Source organism: Lissotriton vulgaris, chromosome 2_1 (genome assembly GCF_964263255.1).
Source record: "Lissotriton vulgaris chromosome 2_1, aLisVul1.2, whole genome shotgun sequence".
Lineage (NCBI taxonomy): Eukaryota > Metazoa > Chordata > Amphibia > Caudata > Salamandridae > Lissotriton > Lissotriton vulgaris.
Genome location: NC_141687.1, coordinates 2,077,250,568 through 2,077,268,138, shown reverse-complemented (window position 1 = coordinate 2,077,268,138; position 17,571 = coordinate 2,077,250,568). Strand labels below are relative to the sequence as shown.

The 17,571-nt window shown below is 46.7% G+C and overlaps 1 protein-coding gene across 5 annotated transcripts in view; it reads left to right on the top strand.

Moving 5' to 3' along the window:
- Positions 1-17,571, top strand: part of MYO5A (myosin VA) — a 712,580-nt gene that overhangs the window by 377,803 nt on the left and 317,206 nt on the right. For all 5 annotated transcript variants that reach the window (XM_086958311.1, XM_086958310.1, XM_086958309.1 and 2 more), the window contains exon 4: positions 11,746-11,890. In XM_086958311.1, coding sequence (XP_086814437.1) covers positions 11,746-11,890 — 145 coding nt within the window. The remainder of the gene's footprint in view (positions 1-11,745; positions 11,891-17,571) is intronic.

The following is a 17,571-nucleotide window of genomic DNA, read 5'->3' as shown; positions in this document are numbered from 1 at the left end:
ATCAACAACTTGCAGTAGGGCTGTTTCAGTGCTGCAGTTTTGGATGAAGCCGGACTGACAAATGTCAAGAAGATCATTGTCCTTAATATGACGAGAGAGTTGTTTCGCTACACATCTTTCTGTGATCTTCGCCAGAAAGGGTAGATTAGTGATGGGGCGGAAGTTGTTGAGGTCTTTCGCATCAGCAGTGGGGTTTTTAAGCAGAGGGGCGTGTCCATGAGACACTGAAAGGTCGCTGGAACACCGTGCAGGCCGAAGGGAAGAACAGTAAAATGGAAAAGGCCATTGGGTGTGAAAAAGCCGTTTTTTCCTGATCTTGTGTTTGAAGGGGGACTTGCCAGTATCCCTTGGTGAGGTCAATGGTTGTTATATATTGAGCCACACCAAGGCGTTTAATTAGTTCATCCACCCTAGGCAGAGGGTAGCCGTCTTGCTTTGAGACCCTATTGACGGCGCGGTAGTCTATACAAAATCTAGTGCTTCTGTCCGGTTTCGGAACTAGTACCACAGGGGAGGACCAGTTGCTTTTGGAGGGTACAATGATCCCTGACTCTATTTTTTCTACCTCCTTTTTCAATAACAGGTGGCGTGCTTCAGGCACTCGATATGGCTTTTGTTTTACTGTTACGCCTTCAGGAGTGGGAATGGAATGGACCGCCAGGGAGGTTCTGCCAGGCTGGCCTGAGAATACTGTGTGGTGTTTCATAAGAACGGCTAGTACTTCTTTTTTCATGGTCTCTGTAAGGTCAGGGTTTATAACGGTTTGGTCCACAGTATGAAGGACCGGAGTAACCGTGGCCACCAGTTGGGGGGTACTGGGTGGTGGCCCCAACCATTTTTTTAGAATATGGATGTGGTATATCTGTGTTCTGGTTGGGAAAAGCCGTAACACATAGGTCGTTCTTTCAATTTTTCTTTGAACGGGATAGGGTCCCTGCCATTCCTTTCGGAGTTTGTGAGTCGAAGTAGGCAAAAAAACGAGGGCCCAATCACCAACTGCCAACTCTCTCCATTTCTTTCCTTTATCGTAAAAGGTTTTTTGTTTGTTCTGGGCTTTCACCAGGGTCTCATAGGAGAGGGTTCTTAGTTTATGCAGTCTTGTTTTGAGTTGATCGGTATAATCAAGCAGTTCTTGTGCGTCCTGAGCCCCCTCCCTTTCCCAGCTATCCCGAGTGATTTCAAGAAGGGTGCGGTGTTTCCTACCAAAAAGGTGCTCAAACGGGGAGGACTCCAGGCTGCTCTGTACCTGGCTGCGTAGAACAAACAGAGCCAGGGGGAGCAACTGGTCCCATTGTTTACCATCCCCCATCAGTAGCTTTTTCAGGGTGACTTTAAGGAGGCCATTATAATGCTCTATCAACCCGTCGGTTTGCGGTTGGTAACCCGAAGTGCGAAGGTGTTTTATATGCTGGAGGGCACACACTTGTTTCATCATGCAGGAGACAAATGGTGTGCCTTGGTCAGTTATCAGTTCCCTGGGAAATCCCATTTGTGAAACAGTTCTACCAGATGTTGGGCTACTGCTGCTGAAGTCGCAGCTCTTAAGGGGAAAGCCTCCGGATAACGGGTGGCGTAGTCTACGACAACCATTACATATTGATATCCCCGGGTTGATTTGGGAAGGGGACCCACGATGTCAACCCCTACGCGGTCGAATGGTTTCCCTATGATAGGCAGGGGAACTAGTGGAACCTTTGGGGGAATGTAGGTATTCCATTTTTGACAGAAATTGCACTCTTTTCAAAAAAATGTTTCACCTGAGCATGTACACCTGGCCAAAAGAAATGTTGGGTAATGGTTTTCTCTGTCCCTAAATGCCCTGCCAACAGATGTGCGTGGGCATAAAACATAGCTTGTTTGCGGAAATCGCTTGGGGGTTGGGCTTTTTCGGTCCCTAGTCTATAAAGAAGACCCTTTTGTTCGACAAAACAGGGGTAAGTACGGTTGCCCCGGTTTTTGTTGTCTTGTGCATTCTGCCATGCCTGAGCTAGAGAGGCATCGTTTAGTTGGGCCGTCCAAAATGGGAGTCAGTGGCCCAGGGCTCGGATACTAAGAGACCAGGTATGGAAGTGCCAGTCGCACTATTCTTCTGTAGAGACTCGGCCATAAGGGTGGAGAAGCACGAGTTGTCTGTACCTATAATGAGGGGTTCGGGTAACTCTGGGAGTATCCCTAAATCGCACTGTAACGCTCTACCATTTTCGGTTGTTTACCCTGGCTAATGGGTAAGTCCTGACATCCCCATGTACACACTTGATCCCAACTGTGCGCCCTATCAGGATACATGAAGCAGATATAAGGTTTTGTCTGACAACAGAATGGCGACAACCGGAGTCTAACAAAGCTCGTGTTTTGTGTTTGTTTAGGCACACACATACATAAAACGTGGGTCCTGTCTCTTGGGCATACATGATGGCTTGGGGCATGTAGCCTACTTCCATCTGTTCTTCTTCCCCTTTCGACAATACCGGGCTATGTGCCCCCATTCCCTGCAGTCATAACACTGTGGTCCCATCACAGCAGGAGTTTCGGGCCTATTGGGGTGGACTGGAAAAGGAGGATCTGGAACGGTTTTTGGATTCTTCTTTTCAACTTTAGCAGGAGGTATGGTTTTGGTGGCTTTTTCCGGTTCCCTGGGAATATTGCGTGACTGAGCCCTGGCATAGGAATTGGCCATCTCTATGGCCTGCTCCAGGGTTAAGCCTGCATGTTGCCTAAGCCATCTTTGGGTTCCGTATGGCAGGGCTTCGAGGAATTGTTCAAGATAGATCTTGTTCATAACGTCATCCATCGTAGAGTTCAGGGGTTTCAGCCACCTATCAGCTGCGTCCTTTAGTTTAAAGAAAAGAGTTTTAGGAGTATCGGCGGGGAGCCCTCTCTCTTGTCTGAACCGCAGTCTATGGCTCTCATCGTCTACTACCATTCGATCCAGGACAAACTGTTTTACGTGGCCATATGTGGCGGTCCCGTCTTTGTTGGCCAACTGATAAGCCGCTCGGGCTTTCCCTGACAAAAGGGGGGCTAGGTAAAAGGGCCATCGTTCTCCCGGCCATGCGCTAGCCCTTGCCGCCCTCTCAAAGTAAAAAAAAAAAAAGGAGACGGGATAGTCTCCGGTGACATACTTTTGAAGCGAAACTACAGCTCCCGGAGGTGCGGCAGCCTGAGTTTATCCTATCGCAGCCAACAGCTGGGTTTGTCCTTTGGCTAACTTTGTTAGGTTGTCTGCCTGTTGTTCTATCGCGGCAGTGAAGGTCGCTCGGTCATGTTCGGCTTGATCGGTCGACTGTCCCATGGCCCATCCAAGTTTGGCCAGTCCCGTCCTCATTTGGTTTATTAAGGCTTCCATCTTGTTAGACTGAAAGCTCCTATCTGGCTCGCCACTTGTAACTCGACGGGGCTAACAAGAAGGGAAGGAGCCAACAAACAAAGTGACTGCACGTAAGAGGGTTTTATTTGGGGGTACAAGAAGATGGTGACGTGATTGGAAACAGAGTCCGTCGTCGAGGAGCTGGGCTGAATGGTTCCTGCCGTCCTTCCTTTCTTCTCGGTCCTCCTGAGTCCTCGGCTCTCGTCACCGGACGTGCCCCAGAAAGAAAAGAGGATATGTAGTATTTAGACAACCGTTACGAATACTACCAACGATATGGGGAAGGGAGTGCAGGTAATATTTGTGGAAACAGCCACCACCAGTGTAAGCACAAAATATTTGTGACAGGCAGCAAATCCTCGTACCATAAGGCGTGACATGATTCTTAAGAAAGAAACAAGGCAGAGGGTTCTGCAACACTTTAGACTGCCCACTTGCAGTTACCCATTCCCACCCTTGAGGTAGAAGAGGCCCCGGAGTCTTCTCCGTACTTGGTTTAGCCACACATCTCCATGAGCGTGGCTGGGCGAAGTGTTTTGCTCTTGGCCTCCTGGCTCTTCTCCTGATGGTTCCTTCGGGTCTTCTCTGCTGCTGCGAAGTCCCTCCGGGCGATCGTTGATTCTCCACTCCGGTCTGCTTGCTCTCCGTCTCTCTCCATCTTTGCTCCCCGCTTCCCACGATGGGTCTTCCTTGTCCGCCCTTTTCTCTAACGTGGTCGGCCGGGATAGGCCGACAAGCGCTGTCGTAACGGGGCAGGCCTTGGTTCTGTAAAGTCTGGGTCTTCCTTAAAGGGCCCTCTCCAATCCTGTGAAGGAGATCGAAAGTCACTCTCGGGGGATACTTCGTATGATCCTGTGACCCCTGTGACACCATGCCACCGACCTCATCGCATCTCTACCTCTAGGTGCCACATAGTGGGGGGCAACTTTAATGCAGTCCTCAATCCCCATGTTGACACTAAAAGCACACAATCTGCTGCAAGAATCACGAACGCCTAGCACTTGGCTAACTGGGCGGACTTCCTGGGCTTGTGCGACGCCTGGAGAATCTGACATCCCCAGGGCAGGCAATTTCCTCATACATCAGCCGTGCACCATACCCATGCACGGATAGATATTATATTTATCCCCACTACTGAATGCCAAACAATTAGAAACGTCCGAATCCTCCCCAGGGGTAGCTTGGACCACTCACCTGTTCTTTTACACATTGGGGAACCTCCTAACTCGGCTCGCCCGACTTGGCGGCTGAATGTGTGGTTCCTCCAGGACAAAGAGTTTAAAAAGGCGATTGAGGCTGAACTCCAGCAATATTTCCTCACCAATACCGGGTCTGTCCCCTCTCTGGGCACTTTTATGGGAGGCGAGATCAAAGCCACCATCCGTGGCTTCGCCAAGGGCAAGCTTAAACTCAAGCGACAGTCTCAGACATCCATATCACCCTGTAGGAGGCCCAAGCGTTGCTTCTTGAACAATGCCCTCCCGAGGACAGAGATGAAGCTTAAGAATAACAACTCATACGCTTGAGGTACGTAATCTAGCAACTCTCCTTGGAAGCTACCAAACTCCTGTGGAGATCCTCTATAGCACGGGTTTATGGATGGGGTGACAAGAATGGGAAGATCCAGCACAGAGTAGCCACATATCCTATGGCCACCGGAGGTTGTGGATCCGGACGGTTCGGTACATCGTTCTCCCCTAGTGATGGCCCAGGCTTTTGCCTCCTACTATCGCTAGTTATATTCCAGGCAGCACGCAGGCATCTGCCTCAGAACTGCTCAGCCCAGGTCATCTCCGTCTCCCTCACCTCAGCACAGCTACGTCCGCCGACCTGGACCTCCCCATGACCCGTGAGGAGATCAATGACACCATAGCACACACGTCAAAACCCGGGCCCAGATGGTCTTCCGCAGGAGTACTATGCAGCATATTGGGAGACCCTTATCCCGCACCTCTCCGACCTCTTCGCTGAAGCCCTCGAGAGGGGCTACTTTCCCCCCCGAGACAGATGTGGCCACCATTGTTGTTCTTCCTAAAACACAGCTGTCATCATCCAACTGTGCTGAGTATCGCCCAATCTCCCTTAAAAATACGATTCCTTATTTTGCGTGTGGCTTTTTGTGTGCTACATAGCACTCTGCCCTAATTGCGATCTCAAATGCTGAAATTCTGCAACTTTCAGCATTTGCGAGCGGAATTAGGCTTCCTACATATGGCCCAAACTCCTTTAACTAATGCTGTTCTAATGCGATTCTCAATTAGAGAATCGCAAATTGGGAATGCAATTTCAGGGTTGCAAGGGTGTCAATAGGAGACACCCTCTTGCACCCCTGAAATTAACATGTGTGCACATGTGGCCCATATACATGCCCTAAGGGTATGTATGTGACCCACATGGCACTTTGAAAAATGCCAAAAAGTTAATTTTTCAAAGAAATCGCAATTTACCACCAACCTGAAGTTGGTGGTATTTTGCGATTCCTTAAGCCACAATTTGCACAACTTGGGTGCTTCCTACATTGCATTTAAGGAATCGCAATTTGCAATTCCTTAAATGCAATTGCAAAATAAGGAATCGCAAATTTTGCGATTCCTTATTTTGCGTGTGGCTTTTTGTGTGCTACATAGCACCGTGCCCTAATTGCGATCTCAAATTCTGAAATTCTGAGAATTTTAGCATTTGCAAGCGCATATTCTCAAGGATTTATCGCAGAGTTAACGGCACTTTATCGCAGCCAAAGTGGCGATAAATGTATGGCCCGTTTCACAAGCTGGTGCTAACAGCCCATATCAGCAGTTAACCTGCGATTGCAGCTGCATAAAACATCGCCACAGATGACCCCCGCAACTATCGCTAATGAGATGCAGAGTAGACGTTCCCGTGGAAAAAGCCACGACAACACCACTCCGCAACATTCTCTACGACCAGCCAGATCGGCGATAAGAACCCAAAACAGACAATAAGGCTCACTAGCAGCAGGAAATTAACACCTGCTCTGACCTGGTGTAAAGTTGGACAACAGCCTGCACTAGAAAAGGGAGCCCAGCCCCGAGCCACACCTGAAGAACAGAAGATGCCATGGAACCACTGATCATGCAGCTCGTAGCCCCAACAGGGCCACAACACCCACCGCCACCACCCCCAGGACCCTCCTGCTCGCCCTCCCCAAGCAAAGAAAAGTCACATCAACTTCACGAAATCATGTACCAAAGAATCCGCCTGATGTCGCACAATCACAACAGGTAACATGCATGTGTTGTCAACAAAAATGAGCATCACACCTTCACCGCCTGAATTACCTAACTAGAATTTATAAAAAAGAAATCAGAACATAAATGAAGACACATGGAGCTCTCTTCGGGGCAATCTGTAGGTCACAGCCTGCAAGACAAAAATCCAGATAAGAAGGTGTGTCATGCGCTCATCAAAAGTCATAGAGAGAGCGAAGGAGAGAGAGAGAGATACAGAGAGAGATACAGAGAGGGAGAGAGAGAGAGAGGAAATGGAAAGAGAGCGAGAGAAGGAGGAAGATGGAAAAAGAGGGAGAGAGAGAGAAAGACGGAAATAGAGGGAGGGAGAGAGAAAAACAAAAAGAGAGGGGGAGAGAGACAGAGAAAAGAAGAGAGGAACAGGGAGAGAGAGAGAGTGCCGAACCCGCGCACCCAGGACCCACTGCTCACCTGCTGTCCCTGGTGTGTCTCCAACCACGTGCCGGTATGTAGTGCAGTTCACTGGGTCCCACATCTGAAACAGATCCCTTATCTGAAACAGAGTCCAGATACATGAATGGCAAAGCACATAAAATTGCACATGCCTTTGTCCCCTGTCCCCAAAGGCAGCTGCACCCCAGCCCCTCCCGTTCGACCAGCGGTGCATGCCCACCCCTGCACACCCAGGCAGCTGCACCACAGCCCCTCCCGCCTCCCAGCGGTGCATACCCGCCCCTGTGAACCTAGGCAGCTGCACCCCAGCCCCTCCCACCGCCCAGTGGTGCATGACTGCCCCTGTGCACCCAGGCCTCACTGCTCACCCTCTGCCACCGGCGTGTCGCAAAGAGGGCCCACCACGTGCTGGTGCAAGCCCCAAGCCCAGGGCCCACGAACATGGTACCCTTCATATCATGCAGCCCCGGTCCGCAGGCCACCAGATCTCACATTTGATTCTGGGTCTTGATTTCACTATGGCAGAGGACATACTAATGCACACAACATCATCGCAGACTGCACACCCGCCCAGGCCTTGAGGTGCCACTAACTCAATGACCCCTGAGGCAACGCCACGTGGCGGTAGGCATGCACTGCCCGCTGGCTCAGGCCTACACTGCAGTCTAGCAGGGCTCACAACGATCGTCACTAGTCCGGACCACCAGGACGGTGCATCATCGCAGGCAGCACACCCACTCAGCACTTAAGGTGCCCCTACCTCAGTGCACCGAAAGCCACCGTCCCGTGGCGGTGTGCCTGTGCCGGCCGCAGTGTATCTGGAGCCACCAAGTCTGTGCCCCGCAAGTCATGGACCCTCTATGATTGAGTATCGTGGTGCAGACAACAGCACCTGGGGAATGTGATGTTGCAGGGCCTTAAGTCCTCATGCCTACATTAACACCACACGGAAACACCCAGATGGAGAGTGGAAATGGCGTTGAGCACGTGCGCCTGGCCCTTTTTATTGGCAGGGTCACATGTCCGGTGACGCATGTGCTGGATTAGTATGGTGTGAGTGAAAATCAGTTCTGAGGGAGTGGCTGTGGCATGCTGACAACTAGACCTGTGATCTGCAGATCACTACAGGAAAGACCTGGCACATGTAGCGTTGTCTCCCCCCCACCTCCCCCCCCCCCCCCCCCCCACTCCCCCTGTGAGCGTGAGCGGAGTGGGCTGGCCCGGCAAATGCCAGTTCAGCATAAGAATTTGAACAATGACCCTGGGGCTCTGGGCATGGTTCTGTACTGGGCTGGACAAGGAAGTAACTAATGCGTGTGTCCCTGTTGTGTCGGCGCCACCCGGACCGTATTCGGTAATGAGTCACCCTGTGACCCAAGTCCAACGACATGAGCAACATGGACATAAGGGGGAATCACTGAGCCTACATTTATCCTTACCTCCACAATTGAAAGATCATAGACATGACACATCTGTGTGATTATGAATGTTTAATGCAAATTCAGTGAAGTGTTGCTGCTGGAGCAGTACAGGGCCTTGCAAACCCCACTTTACAGTGTTGGCCCTTGGAGGGCCTGCCAGAGTCCTTCAGGGAATGACAAGTCCAAAGGAAGAGGAAGAGTTCAGTCTGCAGTCTGATTGCTGTGTCATTGGTGATCAAACAGAATATGGCAGTCCATGTCGAGGTACAAGGTGAGTGTCGCAGAGTGTATCGGGTGACAGTGGAAGGTGATGATGCAGAGGGCAGTACCAAGCAGAAACAGGCCATATGGCAGAGATGAATGCTACAGTTTTCTTCTTACCAGTGAGTCGGTTTTATCCACATCTATGTCCTCTAAAGTTTCATGTGCCTCATGCGTGGATGGTGGTGTTCTGTCTCCAGCACTATGTGGCAGTGTGACCTCAGGGGCCGGAGGTGGAATGTCTGCCGCACTGTGTGGCACTGACACTTTGACACTTCAGGGGGCGTTGATGTGGATGGAGTGGTAGCAGCAGCATGCATCAGCGCCAGGCCTTGAGGCAACAATGCCATGGGGATGGTCCTGAGGCCATTGAGAAAACCCAGCTACCTCTCGCTGGTGTGCAGCCATGGCAGCCGCTCTTTGCGCCTGAGTCCGCTCCATGGTCTCCAATGACCTCCGCATGTGTCCCAACTCCTGGCTGACATCGCTAGAGCCACTCTGACTGGACAGTTGTCTAGTCTCTGAGTAAGGGCTCCAGCAATGTCAGCCATGGTTCGTTGGAGAACATGGAGCGGACTCTGGGTGTCTGTTAGGGACCGTGAGTGGTCCCTGATGGGACTTAGACACCCACGTATGGCATCTAGTTTGGCTGCCATGTTGTCGAAGCCCACCTGCACCTGTTCAGCCATATACTCCTGGCATCACAACACATGGTGTTCAAAGGCCATGTGTTCTTCGTGGGGGTCCTAGGAGGCAGCCGTGGGCTGTGCAGGGAGTGGGGTCTCCTCGTAGCAGCTAGACTGCCCTGCTCCTGGAGGTGGGCTACGGAGGCTCTCCACAAGCTGTTAGTGTGCGTCGGAATCGAAGCTGTGGTTGTCCTCTTCGTCATCAGAGAAGAGAGGTTCGGGCTGCTCTGCAGGAGGTGTTGATTCTCCCTCTGCAATGTGATGTGGAGATGCAGTTTAACAATGTGTTCACATGTATGCTGTCGCATTGTATATGTTTTCATATAGACTGCATGACTGTGTACATTGTGGCTGTTTGGGAGGAGCTGTCTATTTGATGGGAGACAGTGGACATTTCGACAACATAACGGATGTGTATTCGTACTTGTACATTATCAACTCACATTTCCCTGCAATGCCAAATGTGATTGGCCACTTTCTACACACTAGTGGCACCAGTTGTGTTCTGTGTTCTGTTGTTGACGGGTAACGGTTTGTACCACATTGTTGTCAATATTGATGTGCTCTGCATGTTATGTGTGTGTGTGTGCTGCATTTCGGGGGAGTCGCCCCTGCAGCTCTTATTTTGCTGCCCCTTACCGCTTTCATGCGGTGTGCCTTCGACTTCTGCGCTTATACAGTGCTGACATGTCGCATAATTGAGTACATTGGTCTCTTGGTGGTAGTTGGGGGGCTGGGGCATGGTTTGTCCGCAGATGTGCTCTACTTAATTGTACATGTGTGCAATTGTGCCCATCTCCCCCTGTCCCCCAGTCCCTGGTCGTTACTGGACCCTGGTGCTGTTGTCTGGTCATGTTGAGCAGTGTCCGGTCCCCCAACTCCTGCCACCGTCTCTCCACTGATGACTGTGGACACCACTTCCTCCATCTCATCCAGGTCCTCCTGTGGCGCAGGACTCCCACCTCCAGTCTGCATTGCTGCCTTCCTGTCGTTGGCGAGTTTCAGCTTGGTTTTGAGCTTCACATCATTCCAGTGCCTCTTGACCTCTTCCATTGTCCTCTTCAGCACTCAGACTGCATCACCTTGTCCACAATGGTCTGCTATAGCCCAATTTTTGTTGCCAATGACACAGTGGAGGTGACGAACAGTTGTTGATGGTGTTCTACCACCTCCGTTATCAGGATCCTGTTTTTCTGTGGACTGAACCGCTTCTTCCTACTCTTCTTCTCCTTGCCCTTCCCTGACCCCGAGGTCCCTGGCTGGTCCTTTGGTGGTTCTGGTTGTCATCTGTACTTGCTCTGGCAACATCTATTGTGCTTCGCTGTTGGTTGACATTTCTTGGTCTGTTTTTTTTCTTCCTTAATGGTGGTTTTTCCTGCCTGATGTGTGTGAATTGCAGGTCTGTTGCTGGTTTTCGCAGATTTTTATATCGCAATTGGCCTCAACACAACTTTTTACGCATTCGTTTTCACATTTTTGCTGGTTCCCGTTGACTTTAATGCGAACATTTGACGCGTTATTGTGAGCCTATCGCATGGTACCACCGTGTTGTGAATGCTACGTTAACACAGCGTTATTTTCCTGCGTTTGAGTGCGATAAGGAGAGTTGCGTTAAGCTAATTTTGCGGTAATTATCACACGTTCTTGAGACTATCCCCCCAAGTGTCTTGCATTATATGTAACGCTACATTTATTGTAAATGTATGTAAATGTATAGGCATTTATATAGCGCACTACTTACCCGTAGGGTCCCAAGGCGCTTCGACCGCTGCGAAACCCTTCCTGGCTTCCCTGAGAGATGGTCCCTTAATGGGTATCTCCAGGGTGAGACCAGGCATCCCCGGCGGTCTGGTGGGGCCGTTAGTGAAGATGAGGCAAGCTAATGCCCAGAGTTGCCGAGTGTGATCGCTGATCAGAGTGGGCACCGAGGCGAGAGAATTATCGAGTCCACTGACCCTGATCCAGAAACCTGCCGCGCCGGGAATCGAACCCTGGTCCCGGGCCGTCCTCTGCTCTCGGGTCTGCCGCCTCTAACCAGTGAGCCACACTACTTCACTATTCTATTTTTTATTTTATGTAAAGCGCTCTGATACCTTGGGGTCTAGCTAGCACTATATAAAACTCATAAAAATGTATTTGTATGTTTGTTTATTTTTATTGTGTGATATTTAGTAACTTAACAAAAATGAATTTGCATTGAATTTACATCTTATATATACATATTGAGGAGTGATTTTTTTTTGCTGCCATACACCCATATCTGAAAAGACACATTACATGTTTCTTAATTTAACAGTGATACTGTTAAATAAAATAATGTTTAATATGCAGTGTATCTCTCTTTTTAGGTATCGTTTTGGTTGCAATTAATCCATATGAACAATTGCCCATCTATGGTGAAGATATTATCAATGCATACAGCGGTCAGAATATGGGGGACATGGACCCTCATATTTTTGCAGTGGCTGAAGAGGCATACAAACAAATGGCCAGGTTTGTAGAATTTATATGTATTCTTGCAGTATATGAGTTTGTATTAGAGGGTATGTTTTAAAAGCAGCATTTTGCCTTCGTGTAATAAAAGTACAAAATTATAAGTTTTCAATTTTTTGTTCTCTTTTACCCCGTTAAACACACACAACCTGACAAATATCAATTCATATTAGTTTACTTCTGAGGTATGTGATTTGTTTGCATGGGGTAAGCATTTCTACACAAAATCGCATAGAAGCAGCTTCTTGTCCCAATCTGGGGCTTTAAAAATATTTAGACAAATAAACAAGCACTGTCGTGAATTTTACAGTTAAACAAATTAGCTCAATTTCTTCAACAAGTTGACTGAGCATGAGATCCTAAATGCAATGGGTGGTAAATGTCTTTAGTAACAAATGTTAAATCTTAATACAACTGCATTGGTTTATGTAAGTATGTAGCAAATATATCGCTCAAAACCGTAGTGGGGAATTATTTTGATTTTGTATACGGTTTCATATGACATATGCAATATGTGTATAAAAAAGTGGTAGTTATGTAACCCAATGGGATGGAAATTTCATATTTTTATAAGTCTAAAGATGTATGAAATATATGCATCATTGCCTGTAACTTTAAACTCTGGCAGTACACTTTACAAACCTTAGTAAATCAATACTTCAAATCGTTTCCTTAGCACTACCTAGTCGTTGCTGGTGAATGGGAATCTCCCAGTCAACCTATCCACCAACTCATTTGAAGTCCCAAAAACCCTCAGAATTAGTAGGAATCATACATAGACTTGGTGAACAAATGGCAGTAGCAAGACAGCAGAGACTGGCAGTGGTTGGTAGAGCTAGCACTGATCAGAATTGCAGGCCCATTTTCTGACCCAGGTATTGGCTCCGAAAAATGTGTCTCTTTTTCTGATGAAAAATATTTTGTGAGTTAGGGTTAGAGAGAGTGCCAATTTAAAAAAGAAACCTAAAGAACCTCTGAGAAACCACATTACTATGGGCTAAAGCAAGCAAAACATGTATAACTCTTAAGACACTGGAGAATGAATGTTCGAGTATGTCCACACAGCCAAACCTTACATGCATTCATCTATGATTCTCATTAGCTGGCATTTACGGATGTCTTTGTGAAGCTCATTTATTAGTCTCCAGGAAAAGTACGACAAGTAAAGGTGGTCACTGAGGACGACAAGGGAAGATGTTTTGGTCCCCAGAAGTAGCCAACATTGTCCCTGTGGCGGGATGTATATGACACTTCACATAGGATGGCAAAATGCCTTGCATTGCATTGATCTATAGGTTCGAGAAAATCCTTTCACTATCTCAACAACAAATATTTTTAAAGTAGTTTAACCGCACCTTTTTTCTCACAAATTTAAAGTTATGAAGAGAGAATCTAGGCAGAGCTCAGACTGGTCTCCAAAACATTACCCAATGATATAATGCCAGTTTTAAGTTGATTTATTTTTGGTCTCCTGCCATTGATCACACCTTTCCCACTAGACTTGCCTAAAACCCTTGCTTTGCTTGATGTTGAGTTTTACTTTGTGCTTTCCGTAAAGTCGCAGTCCCTTATTTTCAACATTACTGATGGTATCTGATGTCATCTCCTTATCACGGTCACCGGTGAGCACTATTGAGTCTCAGTAGAATGTCTTTCTTTCCCCTCTTTCTCACCATCTTCAACACCAGCCTTAGATCAGTCTCATTTTTAAGTTACACCATACTTTAGACGTCTTAAAGCATCCTTCTTTCTTGGTGCAATTCTGTGGCATTGCAACAATTCTGCTATTTGAGTAGACTTTTAAAGTTGATGCTTCCGTATCAAAATGTGTGGTTCTTGGCAGCTACTTTCTTAATTAAAGGCCATACTTTGCAGTCAATTACTCTTTTCATCTGTCTTATGTTTTTTAAAGTGTTTCTGACTAAGGTTGTCCTCCATTTTGCAAAATCCTACTAATTCCTGCAATAAGAGGTAACACCACAAAATGAGAAAATATGAGGGCTAAAGATGCATTCCTGCAGTGATATTGCAAAGTATGAGCGCATGGTTTTATTGGTGGGAAGTCAAAATGTAATTGTGAGAATTTGGAATATTGGTTGAAGTGAGTGTTAACATTTCTCAAGCAACAACCACAATCCTTGTCAGGGCGAACCACAAAAGTCACGGAATTAACCTGTGCTTAACCATCTGGTAGCTTTGTTCAAAAGAGGCAGAGTGTAAAGTATTTACGCAGCATATCATACAGTAATAAAGTGAATACACAACACAAGAAAAATTCCAAACCAGATTAAAAAAATAGTAAAGTTTAATAAATAAACCAAGACCAAAATGGAAAAAAATCCAATCAGTAGACCTGCGATATGCCAAGTTTAAAGATTTCATTGAAAATATCGATAAAAAGGAAAAGCTCTGAAAGTGGATATCTGGCCACGCTAGACTGGGACAAAGATACAAGTTCAGGCAGATGACGGCAGAGCGCGGACTGGCACAGAGGCCCAGTAAGGCCTGCTGAACAAGAGTACTTTAAATTCTGGTTGAGAAGAGTTGCATAATCCTGCGTAAAGCACACCATCTGTAATAAAGTGAAAACACAGCACAAGAAAAATCCAAAACAAATTTAGACAAATAGATTCTGATTTAATAAATAATTTGAGACCATAACAAAAATCCAGTCCGTAAAACTGGAGATATTGAGCTTTAAAGGTTTCGATGAAAGTAGCGCCAAAAGGCAAAAGTGCCAACTGAGGGTATCTGTTGCCACTGAACTTGGACAAAGTGATAAGTTCAGTCGGACCACGATGACGGGCAGACCGGGCCAAGGACCAAGTTTGGCCTACTGAGAGTTGTACCTTATGTCCTTGGTGTGAAGTCTGTGTGGCGTAGCTTTTTGGGGCTTTGCTTTGCTCAGCGTCGGTTCCAATTAAGCTTTGAGGTGTGCGGCAAGGCTTTGTGGGGCTTTGCTTTGTTCAGCGTCGGTTCCAATGAAGCTTTCATCTGTGCGGCGAGGCTATGAGGACCTTTGCATCGATCAGCGTCAATTTAGATGAATCTGTCAGCTGTGAGGTGAGACTTTGCATGGCTTTTCATCGCTTGACATCGGTTCCAATGAAGCTGTGGGGTGAGGTTTTGTAAGGCTATGCAATGCTCCACGTCGATTTTGATAAAGCTTGCAGCTGTGCAGCGAGGCTTTGCTGGGATTCACGTTGTGCCCACCAGATTTGTTGGAACCTTTAGTTGGACCAGGAGGAGTTATCTCTGTATATATTAGGTACTCATCTAAAGTTTTGTTTCATTACTAACCATCACTTTCCTATATTCTAAAACTGGACTGTGTGAATCTCTACTGTATTGTAATTGCTTTTAAATAATACATACCCCCTTATGCAGATTCAAAGCACATTAGCTAAATGATAGTATGCCACGTTATGGTGAGTGCTTTGAATTGCAGTATGACCTAGGTATGAAACATTTGGTTATATCAACCATGAAGGTACTGTTCCTATCAAGGAAGGAGTCAAAGGAAAGGGAGAACAAATATCTAGATTTGAAGAGTGGAGAGGGAAATCCTATGGATTATTTTTTATGGCCTTCACACACCCCTAAAGATGTCTGGCTTCATCATTGGGCATTGCTCCTCAACACCCGGTGCTGCAGCTACCTACAGACCCCACAAAGGGTCACTTTGGTGGAGATCTTTTGTCGTTTTATGGCGTATGTTCCACGGCGTGAGTGTGAGGGTGTAGTGAACGTGTAGGGTGGCATTATATAAGGGAACGAGAAAGAAACGGTCTAGGAGAAATCAAGTAAATATTTAATTTCCAGGTTCTACTGGCAGGATTAGAAAGACCCCAAAATTGCTTACATTTACTGGCAGGACATAATGTGCCCAAGTAGCTGTGACTAAATCAAAAATAGTGTAATCAGGTAGACATGTTTCGTGCCTATTGGTCCAGAGTGGATCCATGGCGCTTCAGCAGGACCGATAAAAGATTGTTGATGAACCTTCCCCACACCTATGTTGTGATCTAGTATGCAGGTATTCCACAGCGGTATAATACCTGGTGTAGATGTGGAGAAATTACGCTCATTCACCTAAAAATGAGATAATAAAAATAAGAAGAACAAGGAAAATTAAAAGTGAGCATATTACATATGAAATGTCATAGGAATCCTGGGAACGCTAGCAAGCTGTCTCCACCTGTGGACATGCGCATGCTATGGGTGGCACTCTTTGATTGCCCAAGAATGATGTATTCCGTAAAACACTGGCATGTACTCTATTTAAGTGAAATCGAGAAAGACACGCAACAACAAAGAGATACATTAGCACACATGCCAGTGTCACACTGTGAGCAATCATGTGACATACATGTAGCATAGAGGAATCTTACACTATGTAACAATCAAAATTGTCCCAACTGGTCGATACAGAGGCCCGCCCACTGCTACTGACTAAAATAAAGATGTAAGCCAAGGTCAGGCTTGAGTAAACATTCAAAGTCACATTTAGAGAGCCCAGTGTGACAGTAGAGAGAAAGTGAAGCGTAGTCTCATAGAGAATTACTTGCATGGCTCCAGAATGTGGAGGACCTAGGACCAACCCGCCTCTGCTCACCTGGATAGAGACTGAGTGGAGAAGGCAGTCTGTTTTTAAAAGTAGTGCGATCACTCGCAAGTGTGCTGAGTGGTACATGATCCAAATCAGATACCGTACGCAGGAAGCAGTGTCGGATGCTAAGAGTGCTGGGGTAGCTGCTTGATTGGCCCCAGCATACCGTAGCCTCAACAAGGGACTGGAAAGCGTCCCATCCCATTGCAACTGATTAGTGACAGTAATCTTAAAAGTGGTGACCGGATATTGGGTCAGTATGTTTTTTTTACAGGTATTGAGGCTGGATGGGGACCAGCAGGGTAGATGTAGGTAAGAAGGTACCCATACTCATACTGTGTCCCTTATAGTCAGATTGGAATAGAATGTAATACAAAACAAAACAACAATAGGATGTATTGAATCCCAGTTTCACCAAACAACTTTGGCTGGACCTCTACCACACAGACTAAAAGTTCTTATTTCATCCGCCCCATCTGCACATTTAAAGATGGCCGCCATAATGGACCTGGCTATGAGTACTCATCTCCACCATTCTGTTTCCAACATGCAATAGGATAACACTGCATATATTTACAGCCCTCCAATACAATATATACCTCCTGTGGGCATCGATAAATATATTGCACTCCATATGTTTACCAAATAACCTTGTATGGACCTTTTATCCACACAGACTAAACAGCCTTTGGTGCATCAACCGGATCTGCATCTTTAAATATGGCTGTCAAAATGCACTTACCATTTGGTGTCATGCTTGTGTGACAATGTCTTGCTTTTAGGTCGCTGTGCCTAGGCAAGTGTGTGTAAATTAAGAAGCAAAATGTAAAATTAAAACCTTTAAAACTTTATGTAAATGTGAAGGAACTTGAAATTGGAGGTTAAATATTAAGTTAGTATCTTCAGATTGATTTGTGGGAGCAGTGCAAATGCATCATACAGAATATATTATGGATGATGAGTGACCTCAACTGAATTTGGAAAAGCTCAACATTCAAGTAACATAAACATTTAGATATTTTTATATTTAATTGTGAATTAAATAAAACATTCATCATTTTTGTATTTGTTT